Below are 14,019 nucleotides of genomic sequence, written 5' to 3'. Positions count from 1 at the left end.
GCTGTGCTGCTTCTTGACATTTTGGGAATGTTCCACAAAATAGTTCCTCTATAACTCAGATTATTATTTTTATGGCATTATTTTTGTACAATTCAAGTTGACATAAGAAAAGAGGAAAAAAAAACTTGAAAATGACTTTCAAAAATGTGATTTTACAGCTTTTTGTCTGAAATGCGTTTTTTTTTTAAAAATGAAAATACACAAATTAAATTCATTTGTACTCACCACATCTCAGCCTTTCAGACCCTCAGGCAAGAAAAACAAACAAAAAGAAATGATCGTTATCAGTATCTTATCGACCGTGAGAAGCTGGAATTATCGGTTAATCTGTATCGGTTGAAATAATCATTATCGTGCTTCACTGGAAAAGTGCATCAAACAGGTATCCTACTTTAACCCTTTGAAACCTGGGTTGTCTTACTTTTGCACTCAGACACCCGTCACAAACATTTAAACCTCTGAAAGCAGAGCTGATTGGTTTGATTTATTTTGAAAACAGGATACAAAGGCCATGAGCAACTTGACAAGAAATGTCCTGCAAATTGCAAGAATTTAATAAAAGGTGACGAGAAAAATGACCTGAAAACGAAGTGAGAAAAAGAGAGAAAATGAAAAAATATTACTGAAAATTGTATTTATAATTATTTTACTTAAATTATGTTTAAGATGAAAAAAACCCAACTATTTTTAGTGCTTTGTTTAGGGTTAGGATAGTTTATTGTTTGTTTGTTTTTCTTTATTTATGTTTGTTCTTTTGCCAATTTTCAGGTAATTTTTAGTTAATTTCTTGGTAATATTTTGGGTCATTTCTTGTAAAATGACTCATTGCCTTATTGTTATGTTCATGAACAAGTCAGTTTTCTCAGGTTTCACAGGGTTAAAACAGCTGCTTATAGTAATAGTTGCTTTGTAAAATTGTAAAATCACCATAGAATACTTGTAGTAAATGTTGTCACACATGCAAAAACATCTGCATGGTGTTTTAAAATGTGTTGAAACCTGATGAATAATTTATGTCGTGCACCTTTGCTGCAGTGAAAAACAACAGTGAAGAGGCAGAATACTTCATGGGGACAAAATCAAACAACAACCAATTTTTTTTTTTTTCCAGGGCTCCAAACGGATTTTAAGGTCCCATGAGATAGTGCTGCCCCCCAGTGGGTCTGTGGAGACTGATCTGGCTCTCACCTTCTCACTGCAGGTAAAATCAAACATCACCATGCTGCGGTTTGGTTCATTTCGGGATAATTTTTTTTCATACTTGCTGTTTTGTTTTTTATTGAGATCATTGAGTGGGCTGAGCTTTATGGCACTTGTTGCCATGGTTACTTACATTAGATGCTGTTTGATGATGAATGAGATATGAAGCTTTCTTTTGTATAAAGCTGAATTGCTGTCTGGAAATTCATCTTTTTTGAGTGTGTTTTTATTATTAAAAGATAATTCAGGCAAATATGATCCCTCAAAAAGGCCAAAACCAACAATGTGTTTGGTGTGTTGGGAAGAAGCAACTACAGGTCATTAAAAGTTTGTTTTATTACATTTTGTTGTCGTTTGCTGGTAGGCATAGTGATTTGATTGATTTTTTTTGCCATTTTTTTGTGTAGTTATGTAGGCGCCATAAAAGGGAAGGAATGATTTTTATGTCTGCGTGCTGGAAGGTTGTCTGTTCGCCAGCTCGTAGTCCCATCCTCGCAAATGGGATACCTCAAGAAAGCCTTGAGGGAGTAACTTCAGATTTCGCGCACACATCCAGTTGGACTCAGGGATGAAGTGATTAGATTTTGGCAGTCAGGGGTCAAAGATTAAGGTCACTGTGACCTTGTCTGTCTCAGACTGAATGTGAGTTTTCAGGGGCTTTACACATTAATCAGTAAATTAATAAATGAATGACTTATCGTTTTCAGCTGCAGTTTTGGCTCCTCAGACTTTTAACCATTTATGTTTTTTAAAAAACATTTTTAAAAATACATTTTTTTTTACAGTTTTACTTTAAATTTTTAAAAAACTGACAAAGGTTTTACATTTTTACAAGCAATATGATGTGTATTTTTTTTCTTTTTTACATAGACTTCAGTTTAATTTAACTTTAAGGACAATTAAGTAATTATGTTAATTTACACATTACAACTTTTTAAAAAGATTTTTGGTAATTTACTGTATTTTATGGGATTTACACTTGATGTAGAGAAAAAAACACAAAATAATTAAATGATAGAGTAATTTCTAAAGTTTTTTTGTGTTTTTACAGTGTAGCGAGTATTTATGGCAGCAGGTCAGTGAATGTGGGTTCAAGTCAAAATAACTTACACTAAACGTGTTCATCTTAATAAAGAAACATGTCACCCGTGCATTTATAATAGTTTTTGATCATTAATGGAGCTCTGCGGCACAGAGGAATAAGATACATCACACTCTGATACACAGACAATACTGCAGTGCAGGTTTTGGTCTTTTTTATAGGATTTGTTAATGATAAAAAAGACAGAAAGTATCACCAACCTGACCCTTAAAGCTACCTGTTAAACTCTTCTCATCAGTACTTTTCTTGTGTTTTCTCTTCAGTATCCTCACTTCTTAAAGCGAGAGGGAAACAAGCTGCAGATCATGCTGCAAAGGCGGAAGAGATACAAGAACCGAACCATCCTGGGCTACAAGACGCTCGCCGTGGGATCTATCGACATGGCCGAGGTACATTATGATCACGCTGCATTCGTGCTGTGAACTTTAATGGTGGGTGAAATCACTTGTGTATATGCGGAGGATAACAAGGTGGCGGCTCACTTCCGGTGCACTTTGTGTCTTGGAGTTTCGGGCAGGCAGGAGCTCTAACAGGCTGTTAGTGTCGGGAGCAGCGCGAGAATATAATGAGAAAGATGGTGGATGTTGACATTTACTGGAGGGCTTTGTCCTCCTCATCTTCACCTGGGGATTGACGGTGCCCTTTTGTACTATCTCCTGGCTCTATAAAAAGACGTCTTAAATAAGTCCTTTTGTCCTTTAATCAGTCTGGAAAAAAATACTATCATCCTTTTAGGATTATTCTGTGACCTTTTTGCCTTTATTGATAGAGAAAAATTCCCAGTCCAAGGCGATGTAGGCGTGTCATGCAAAAGATAACAGAAAGGCAAGCCCCTTATACGTGGGAGCGACCACTTTTGAGGGATTTCTGGGAGGCGATCGTCCAAGATTTCACAGAGGAACTGTGAATTCAAAACTTCCAGATGATCCGCTCAGCTTTTGAAGAGTTATGCGATGCAGTAACAGCTCCTGTGGCGCCTGCTGCATCATGAGGGAGCCGGTTCCTACTGACGAGCGCATAGTTATAGCATCATGTGAGATGCCAGATTCTCAAACACTTATTTGTGTTTCCATTGCAGTTTTGAGAAATATGGCTTTTTTGAATCGCAAGTTTTTTAGAGATTGATGTGTTTTCATTAGGGGCATTTTACCCTCAATTTGAACAGTTTGAGGGTTAATGGAAACCCGCCTGATGGCTTTGTGTTTGAGCCACAGAACCTGCGTGTTTTTGCAGACACATCGCAGTGTTTTTCAGCGGCATATAAGCCTACAAACATGAGTGTATTTCACAGACCGTCCAGCGCTGTTTGTGCCGCTGAACCTGCATGTTTTTTCTCAGACAAAGATTTGTTTTGCAGCTGTGTTAGAACCAACAAACCCGGGTGCTGTTAGTGACACATTGCGCCGTTTCTCAGCAGCGTTTGACCCACCAGACCTTCCAGTTATAGTGACACATCGCAGCGTTTCCGCCAGTGTTTGTTGCAACAAGGTCTTTTTAGCGACACAAAAAGCGTTTACCCGCAATGTTTGAGCTGTGAAACCTGGATTTCTTTTCGCATCACATTGCAGTGTTTCCACCAGTGTTTGTGGCACTGACCTTGGGCGTTTTTAGCAACTCATCTCCGCTTTTCCTCGATTGTGTGCGGCACCAAACCCAGGTGTTTTTAGGGAGACATCGCAGCATTTCCAAGAGTGTCCTCTGCACTGAAGCAGGATGTTTTGAGTGACACATCTCAGTGTTTCCTGAATGTTTCTGGCGCTGAAACAGGGTGTTTTTAAGCAACACATCATAACGTTGCCAGCAGTGTTTGAGCCACCGAACTTGAATGTTTTTAGCGACACCTCACAGCTTTTCCACGAGTGTTTGTGACACTGAACCTGGTGTTTTGGGCGACACGTTATGGTGTTTCTGCCACTGAATGTGGGTGTTTTTAGAGACACATCGTAAGTGTTTCTGTGAGTGTTTGTGGAACTAAACCTGTATGTTTTAAATGACACATCGCAGCTGTTCCAAGAGTATTTTTGGCAGTGAACCTGGATGTTTTTAGTCCCACATCGTAGTGTTTCCATGACTGTTTTTGGCACCAAACTTCGGTGTTTATCACTGATGCATAGCAGAGTTTCCCAGCGGCGTTTCAGCCACCAAATGTTTTTTTATTAAGCCAAGAGATGATCTTTTCCTCACCATGACCAAGTGCTTTTTGTTCCTAAACCTAACGACACATTCACCCCACACGGCTGCAAAGCGTAAAGTCTCATTGATCCCCTTCAAAATAATGTACAAATGTATCTGTGGTTTGCAGAAACATTCAGAGTGAAGGTCATTTCTGGTTTAATGCTTTTATCTTTTAAATATTTTCACTGTTTTTCCAATGTATCCTTAAAGAAGTGATGATTTCTCCTTTGTCATCAGCTTGTTTTTAGAAAACCAAGAACACACGAGAATAAGAGACTTCCTCCAGATGAATATTATTCAGTGCAGATGATTCTAATAAACTGAGGAGTTCCCATTTGGCTCACAAAGCTCAGTGGAACTAATTAAGGTCACACCTCAGCCGCTGAGAGAGGAAAAAAAAGCATTTCTGTGCTTGTGAGAAAAAAATAAATCAGAAACACAGAGCTTTAATTTATCACAAAAGAGGAATGATTCTCACTTTTTAAACTCAGGGATACTATGAGGCTCTAACACAACATACCACACAAGATACAGAGTAAACAGCTGAAGGCTGACACGGTCTCACAGGACTGCAGCAGAGCAGCCAGAGCCGTCCAGATTCGGGGCGGTGCTGTCCTCAAGTGACCTGAGTTGGAGATGAGAGTTTTTTATCTCTGCAGTGTAAAATATGCCCAGAATGAATGACTGTCTCTCAGTCAGTGAACACTGCTCCTGTGTGGTGGCGCGGCTGCTTCAGTGGAGGTTCGAACAGCAGAAAACTGTGGGTGGTTAAAGCGAGCAGCTCCCAGGTGTGAATGTGTGGGTTTGTGTTGAAAAGGTAACAGAGAGAGTCTGAAGAGAGGCGCCTTCTGCTCAGACAAAGGTTAATATCGACAAATCAGTCAAATCAAGACAATTAAAATACAACAATTTTTGAAATCAAGTCTTCTCCTTGCTCCCTCAGTAATATGCAGTTATGGCTTTTGAGTTGGGACAAGTCAGTTTTATTTGCAAAGCCCGAAATCACAAATTTTGCCTCAGGGGATTTTACTGTCTGCACACCATAAAACACAAGTCTGTGTACCATGCATTAGTTTTTCAAAATAAAACAAAAAAAATACTTTTTTTATATTTGTTTCATAAACCAAAATGATAAAAACAGATAACTCGTTTTTCCAATATTTGATTTGTGCTCAAATTTTTAAAAAAAACAAAAAAAAAAATGGGATAACAAGGATGGTCGGTCTGTGTAACACTCAGTTAAGTTCAGTTTTCCAAATCAAAAATGAAAAAGAGAAAATTTAATTCAATTTTTTTTAATTTGTATTTTTCTAAAATTGTATTTTTCGTTTGTCAAATCGGTCCGTATATCTTTTGGTCGTTGGATTTTCAGTTCAAAAATGGTTATTAAAAATTTTTAAAAAATGGGTGGTTATTGGATTTTCATTTTAAAATGCAAAAATTGAAATTGAAATACGAGGCCTTTTTCTTTTTTGAGGTCAGGTGCTGGTCTGTCATGCATACTACAGCGTTTTGGGTTGTTCCATCAGATTCATGTACATGAGGATCATTTTCACATCATCATATCATATGAATGCCGATTTTTTTAAAAATGCAAAAGAAAGACTTTTCCGTTTCTAGTATGGGCATTGTCTCCTAAATTTGGCCTGAATGTAAAAAGTATGTGATTTACTCACCCACTATCTCTGTGCCAGCAATACGTTATGGTATATAGAGTGGATGGAAAACTTCTATATCTCTGCAATTCTGAATTTAAAAAAAGTCGTAAAAAATCATCATACATTTTTCTAGCAGTTTCTGTGTCTGTATGGTGGACATTTCTTGTATGGGATAATATTTGGGGATATGAAGAATCAAAAGTCCTGATAATCGAGCTCAGATCTCTCAGTCTGACTGAAGTGACAGATTCCTCTCTCAGTTCCTCTCCTCCTTCACGCTTTGCCTCTGCTCTGCTTTCTCTCAGGTGATGCAGCACCCGACAGAAGGAGGCCAGGTTCTCCCTCTCTGCAGCAACCAGAAAGACATGCTGGGGAAGGTGGCCGAGATCTGGATCTTCTCTCTGTCCAGTCAGCCAATCGATCACGAGGACGCAGCTCTGCAGGGAGGACAGAAGATCAAATGCTCCGGTAAACTTTGCCCCCCATTACCCCCGGCGTTTGGAGGTTAATGCAGCAACCGAGCGATTGTAATCACAGAATAAACTGGATGTTTTAAACGGAGCATGGCTCACAGGGTTCGGGGTGTTTTTTTAATCGTGCAGAAAGCGATAAAACTCAGGTAGCATACAGATCTGTGTGTACTGTACATCATGTATATTTAGAGCCTGGCTGCATGCCGAATTTAAAAAGGTCGCTGAAATATGTATGAGGCCTCTCTTCGCTCCAGCCTTTAATCTCACTGCTTGTTCTCTGCTTTAGATAACTACTCAGAGGAGGAGTACGAGAGCTTCTCCTCAGAGCAGGAGGCCAGCGACGACGCCGTGCAGGGACAGGTGAGTCCACCTGAGGGTCACTGAGGCCGGCAGACTGTTAAGGGTCACAAAATCGGTTTACATCATTCTCGTCATCTGTACTTGCACCGCAAAGAAAAACATCAAGACATACAAGCGTAAATAATGCATCATCCTTTCATTGGGGATGTGACGCTTTATTTTAACTCGTCTTCTTTGTTTCCAGGATCTCGAGGATGACGAGTACGATGTGAGGAAGTCAAAGAAGCAGAGGAGGTTGATTGTGAGGACGCCCTCCATCACCAGAGTAAGAGACGAGACCAACTAAAGTACAAAAAACAATACATGGAAGTGTTTAGATTGAGCATGTCCACCTACAGCGAAACAAACAAGGCCGTGTCTGTGCAGGGGACCCACACAGTGACCTCTGGTTTAATGGCAGTAAACAAGGGTTGTCACGATACCAGAATTTTAACCTTTCATACAATAGCCGTTTATAAAAGAAAGTGATACTTTATAGCTTTTTTGATACCGCAGCAAAAAGAAAAAATAAGTCCCAGCCACATAAAATAAGATTTTTCTGCCTCTGCTGTCCGTTTTCGTCAAATTTGACAAACGTCCACTTGGATACAACAATAAGCTGAACTCGATTTTGTTGGTCAAAGGTCACTGTGATCTTGCATCTGTCTCATTTTCGTGAGATGAACCGATTAGAATCTGGTGGTCGAAGGTCAATGGTGACGGTCATGGTGACCCTGTCTGTCTCAATCTCGTGAACGTAATATCTTAACAACAGCTTGACTTTCCTCAAATTTGGCACAAATGTAGACTTGGATTCAACGATAAACCGATTAGAATTTGGGGGTCAACGGTCACTGTGAAACTGTACCTGTCTCATTCTCATAAACACAGCATGTTAAGAACATCTTGGAGGATTTAACAAAAATTTGGCACAAATGTAGGCTTGAACTTAAGCATTAACTGATTAGAATTTGGTGGTCAAAGGTCAAGGTCACGGTGATCCCATATGTTTCATTCTGTGAACATAATATCATATAAAACATAACATGAAAAATAGGTTAAGAGTTTCCTCAAATTTGGCACAAACGTCCAGTTTGACTCAACGATAAACGGATTTGAATTTGATAGTCAGCAGTCACTATGACCTCCAAAAACATGTTTTTTTTGGCCGTAACTCAAAAACTCATGTTATTTCTGACAAAATTCCCCACAAATGTCTAATAGGATAAAAATGATGAAGTGATGGCATTTTACATCAAAAAGGTCAACTTCACTGTTACATCATAATGTTCAATTTTCTGACGATAATTCAACATCTTATCTCAGAAACAGGAGGAGAGGCGTTTGGTCAGACACTGAATTGGTGACACGAATCCTAAAACTGTGCTGATTGTAGTATCCATGTCTCAGAATTTAAGCTTCTTTGTAGTAACATCAATATTTGGATGTGTTATGGCTACATATGAGTCTGGATGTGAACTGCGACTTCACTGGAGGCATACAACCGCAAGGTGGTCATTGTAGGGTTTTTTATAGCTTCTGCACTTTAAATACTACTAAATGTGCAATTAGCAGATTGCATCGTTTGAAAAGTGTGGTATCGAAAAATGATTGAAGTATCAGTACTTTTGACACCCTTACAGTAAAGTGGGGTTATGGGCTATTTCTTGGCCAGGTACAATTACTTATTTGCGTCTTGCTGGTTTCCTCACAGTGACGACGTAAACGTGTTTATTAGTGAGCTGTTGCATTGCTGGTCGGTGAATTTTGTTGTGGAGTGAACCACATTTTCTGTTTCATGCCTTCATGCTGAACTGAGCTAATACACGGACATGAGAGTGATATCGATCTTCACATGTAACTGTCAGCAAGAAGCAAATAAGTGCATTTCTCAAGAATGTGACTTTCATCCCAACACTTTCAAGTTTGTTGTGGTTCAATACTTGATTTAACCCTTTGAAACCCAAGCAATTTGACTTGATTTAAAAAATAAAAATAAAAAATAAAAAAATGGAATGAAGGCATTGAGCAACCTAAGAAGAAATGAACCCAAATATAGCAAGAAAATCATAAAAAAATACAAAAAAATTACCTGAATCAATGATCAATTATTTATTTAATAATTGAGTTACTTAATAATTTTCAATTGATTATCTCTCTGTTTAAGCTCATTTTCAGGTCATTTTTTGTCACTTTTTACAGATTTTTTTTCCAGTGTGTGAGACATTTCAAGTTGCTGATTGCCTTTTTTTCAGTTTGCACACAGTTTAAATTCATGTGAAAAGTTTCTGAACGCAGTACACGAAAACTGATGTTCATCCTGGTTTCAAAGGGTTCAATCCAGCCGTGAAATATAAAAAGTGTATTTTAAAATGAACAGTGACAGCTTGGTATTTTGACCTTTATTGGACAGTTACGAGGGAAAAATCAGTCTTTTACGGCAGCTCTGCGGATTCATTTTAAAGTAGTAACTGTGACGAGGAACAGGACTATTTTGACCTTCATCTTATTAACTTAGCGGTCAGCAGACAGTCTGTTCTCTGTGGTGAGACTTTGGAAATATTTGCATTTGTTTATAGGGGAAGCATGCAGTATTTATTCAGTGCCTGCAGTTGAATGTGCTTCTAAAACAGAAACAACTTATTTCCAATTATTACACCTGGTTTTGTTCATATTGCAGGTGATTAATTTGCACATAGTTAACATTAAACACCTTTCAGTGGGGTTTAATGAGACAGTTCGAATGTGTTTTTGCTCCTGGGCGATACAGTTTTATGAGCTCAGTGAGCAGAAGCCAGAGATGAGAGCCCCAGAAAGCAGATGAAGCATGATGTTACTTGATTATTGATTTACATGAGCGCACGCAGCGAAATCGATACCCAGCCAACACTGCAAATGCATCTACTGCCGGTAAAATGACTCAAATGGAGGAGCTGAGCGGCTGTAGCTGTTTGCTGTGTATTGGATTGCTGAGAGCGTTGTAGTTAATCATAACTAGGTCACAGACTGACTTGTGGTTGTGTGTCTGTTCTTCTGTGTTTTAGCAGCAGAACTTTAAGCAGCGAGTTGTGGCTCTTCTGAAGCGCTTCAGAGTTTCAGACGAGGTGAGTGTTTCTGTCTCTGGAGTTTAACTTTTAACTCTTGTGGCTTTACTGCGGAGCTGCTACAGGTGTGACTTGTGTGTCTGCAGGTGCTGGACTCAGAGCAGGATCCTGCAGAGCCGCCGCCTGAGGTGGAGGAGGAAGACCTGGACCTGGACAGCGTAGAGTTTGAGAACCCGAGTGACAGCGGCCCGGAGCTCGACGATGACGACAGCGTCCTCAGCACACCAAAACCTAAACTCAAGTCAGTGTTTCTCAGCTGTAATGTGTGTATTTGTGAAACACATGACATAAATCAGGTGTCTCAGGCCAAATAATGATGATGATAAAGTTAAAATGCCTCACGAAAGATCCACGATAACTGAAATTCCTAAAAGTAGTCAAATTTAAAGGGACAGTTCACCCCCAATCAAAAATATGCACTTTTTCCTTTGACCTCTATATATAACATAATAATATACATAATTACACAATAACTCATGTATTCATTTACATTCCACGTTTGCATGCATACACTCATTTCTAATGCAGACTTTCTGAAATATGCAACCTTTAGTGCCAAGGCAGTGATGTCTTGAGTAATTTTCACAAACTTTATATAGTTCTCTCACAGAAAATGTAACTTAACAGCTTTAATTAACAACGCAAGGTGACAAAAAAAACTTTTCTTAAAAAATGCTGCTCTAGTGTCACACCCACATAGCATAAAGCCATAAACTGATAATGGAAGACTTTAGGATGCCCTCACTGACCGCACATGTAACTGCCATATCAGTCAAAATCAGTCAATAGTCGTGTTTAAAGGCAGATTGTTTCTTGTGTTTCAGGCCATATTTCGAGGGTCTCTCCCTCTCCAGCTCTCAAACTGAGATCGGCAGCATCCACAGCAGCCGGAGCCACCGGGAGCCTCCGAGCCCGGTGAGACCGCCGTCGCTGCACCAGCACGGCGATTAACACAACCTGTTAAACAGTCTAAAATAACTTCAGCAGGGATTTATTGTGCTTATTTTACACATTCAGCCTTTTTGTACTTCTTCATGTCCCTGATCACATGCTTCAGACCTGCTTCCTACATTTACTTAAACAAACTGGGTTACCATCAACACGGTGAAACAGCTGGAGGCTGACCAGTGAAACCAGTGAACTGCACTGAAAGCCGATGAGCAAATGCACCAGAGCAGAAAGGCGTCAATTATCCTGCTCACGGGCATCTTTTACTGAAAGGGCAGAAGACTTAAAAATCCGATTTTCCCAACAGTCGGCAGGTTGTAACTGGTTTTGTTTTTGAAACTGTAGGTCGTCTGTTGAACCGGGAATCCATCACGAGACGCTGAACGAAACAATGCTTTACTTTTCTGTGAAACGAAATATCTTGAGTTTATTATTCTTCTCACCATCTCACTCCAGATTGACCCAGATAAAACCAAGTGCGGCGGGGCCAAATTTCCAGATGACGGTGTGTCTGACAATGTCTCCTTTGTGAGTATCAACTCTTCAAGCTGTCCGAAATCAATAGATTTTTTATTTTAAGTCAGTACTTTAAGGAAAAAGATTAAAACAGGTTCTAAAAATTGAGAAATTACTAGTTTGTTAGGTCAGGGTCTTCGTGTGACTGCTCGAAACCACTTGACTTGTTATTGTAAGTCAATATTTTGAAGAAAAACCTGAAAATTGGTGCATCTTGGCTTTTAAAAAATGCAGACATTGTAAGTTGAGGATCTATATGTGACTATAAAAATTATTCAGCTGTATTCCAACAGTCATGTCAGATACAGAAGAAGAGACACTGAAGCTTTCAGTGGTTAAGTTTGCAGTCACAAACTCCCAGACGCAGTTAGAATAAATCATCGCATCTAAAATCCTCTGAGACGGTCCAGTCAAAACATTTCTGGAGTGAAAAAGTGTTGTTTTGAGAAGAAAAACACGTCTGTCAGCTCGAAACTCTGAACCCCTGCTGGCGTTTTTCTCTCTTTGTGTTTTCCCGCAGGAGCAGCCGGAGGCGGTGACTCCGACCACGGAGCTGGAGATGGACAACATGGACACATTTTTAGAGAGACTGCCACCGAGTGGCAAAATGACCAAGACAGAGTCGCTTATAATTTCCTCCAACAGGTAGAAAAACAGCAATAATCCATATACGTCTGCAGGGAGAAATTTAAAGCTGACGTAAATTCTTATAGTGGAAGAAAACAAGATGACAAATGTATCAAAAGTGTCTTTAAAAAGGGGAAAAAAGTGACTAAGTTTTCAGTTTTAATTAATATTGGTGGTTGTGTATCTTCCACCCACTGTTTAGGGATAGCACTTCCCATTGGGGACCATTACATCACTGCCTCTGCCTGTGAGGCTTCAGTCCTCCAGCTCTCTTCCTCTGCTGTTTTTCAGGCAGGAACCGAAGTTGGCAGGGAGGCGAGGCAGGAGCACGTCGCTGAAGGAGCGCCAGCCCAGCAGGCCGCAGAACGAGAGGGCCAACAGCCTGGACAACGAGCGCTCCCTGGACACTCGCTGCCACCTACAGGTAGGAGGAGAGAACTGCAGAACAATCAGAAAGTTTCAGATATCACAAGCATATAAATCTTTGAAACATGACCAAAGTGGATTTTTTTCTTTCAAAAAAATGGAAAAAAGGAGATCAGAAACTTGTCATGAAATATCCTGCAAAATGCAAAAAAAATAGTAAGAGGTGATAAGAAATTCACATGAAAATTACCTTTAAAAAAAGAGAGAGAATCATGAGAAAACGATCAGATAACTAGGAAAAATATCAGTAAAATAATACCTACCAGTGTTACAATTATATAATTATACATTTTAAATCAGGTTACATACACACACATATACATATATATGTATGTATGTATGTGTTTTTTTTCTTCTGCTTTTTAAAAAAAAACAACAAAAAAAACCTTTTTCTGATCTTTTGCTTATTATTCATTCTTTTTCTGTTAAGTTGCTCATTGTCTTCTTTTCATGATTTTAAAAGAAATCCAGCCATTTTGCTAAGGTTTCAAAGGGTTTAAAGATTATTACCAAACTACAACACAGGACATTTTTTTTTTGTTTACTTTATTAATCCCCAAAGGGAAATTAAGTCATCACATGGGCCAATACATTAAAATACAACGTTAAGATACGACAACAATTAAAATACGACAACAGACATTACAACACAACGATAAAAGATTAAAAACAATAAAAACAGATTAAAAACAATAAAAACAGATGAAAAAAATGAATAAACAGGGCCAGGCGGAAATGATCTCCTGTATCGCTCCTTTGGATCAGTCTGTGGCCAAAGGAACTTTTCAGCCTGGTCAACATGTTGTGTAATGGCTGAGAGGCATCATGCAACATGTTTTAAAATGTAATGTTTTAAAAAAATACGGGTCTTTATTTTGACACAATGGTTTCTTCTTTTACCTGCATAGATCCCGAGAAAGACGGTGTACGACCAACTAAACCACATCCTGGTGTCTGATAACCACCTCCCCGACAGCATCATCCTCATCAACACGTCAGACTGGCAGGGCCAGGTGAGAGAGACCAGCTCAATGGCTATTTATGTAACACTATATCACATTATAAGACCCGTCTTTAAGAATATTTCTAAAAAGTTACACTGACTCTGAAGCAGTTTAGAAAGCATTAGTTATTAGGAATTTATGTCATAAATAATTTAACTAATATATTTATGAAATGCTTTTCATAATGAAGTCATACACTTTCAGTTTTAGTTTTTTTGACGATTTGTTTCTTGTTCTCCTCTGCTCTCAGTATCTTTCAGATATGCTGCAAAACCACCATCTACCGGTGGTCTGCACCTGCACCACGGCCGACATCCAAGCTGCATTCAACACCATCGTCTCCCGCATACAGAGATTGTAAGTCGGCCTCTCGCTCCGTCTTTGTTTCCTTCATATAGTCACTGTGTCACACTTTAAAGCACATAGCTACAGAGTTTTAAAAAATAA

General features: G+C 39.1%; 1 protein-coding gene across 4 annotated transcripts in view; it reads left to right on the top strand.

Moving 5' to 3' along the window:
• Positions 1–14,019, top strand: part of pacs2 (phosphofurin acidic cluster sorting protein 2) — a 78,798-nt gene that overhangs the window by 51,747 nt on the left and 13,032 nt on the right. For all 4 annotated transcript variants that reach the window (XM_042500102.2, XM_088087369.1, XM_042500101.2 and 1 more), the window contains exons 3-15: positions 1,112–1,201; positions 2,566–2,691; positions 6,441–6,603; positions 6,895–6,968; positions 7,153–7,233; positions 9,992–10,051; positions 10,138–10,292; positions 10,876–10,966; positions 11,456–11,527; positions 12,036–12,160; positions 12,434–12,566; positions 13,477–13,581; positions 13,823–13,929. In XM_042500102.2, the coding sequence (XP_042356036.1) occupies positions 1,112–1,201; positions 2,566–2,691; positions 6,441–6,603; positions 6,895–6,968; positions 7,153–7,233; positions 9,992–10,051; positions 10,138–10,292; positions 10,876–10,966; positions 11,456–11,527; positions 12,036–12,160; positions 12,434–12,566; positions 13,477–13,581; positions 13,823–13,929 (1,382 nt within the window). The remainder of the gene's footprint in view (positions 1–1,111; positions 1,202–2,565; positions 2,692–6,440; positions 6,604–6,894; positions 6,969–7,152; positions 7,234–9,991; positions 10,052–10,137; positions 10,293–10,875; positions 10,967–11,455; positions 11,528–12,035; positions 12,161–12,433; positions 12,567–13,476; positions 13,582–13,822; positions 13,930–14,019) is intronic.

This window comes from Plectropomus leopardus, chromosome 14 (assembly GCF_026936395.1).
Source record: "Plectropomus leopardus strain MGB_pleo_1.0 chromosome 14, ASM2693639v1, whole genome shotgun sequence".
In the NCBI taxonomy this organism is placed as follows: domain Eukaryota; kingdom Metazoa; phylum Chordata; class Actinopteri; order Perciformes; family Serranidae; genus Plectropomus; species Plectropomus leopardus.
Note: the sequence above shows the minus strand (reverse complement) of the source record. Positions and strands in the feature narration are given on the sequence as shown.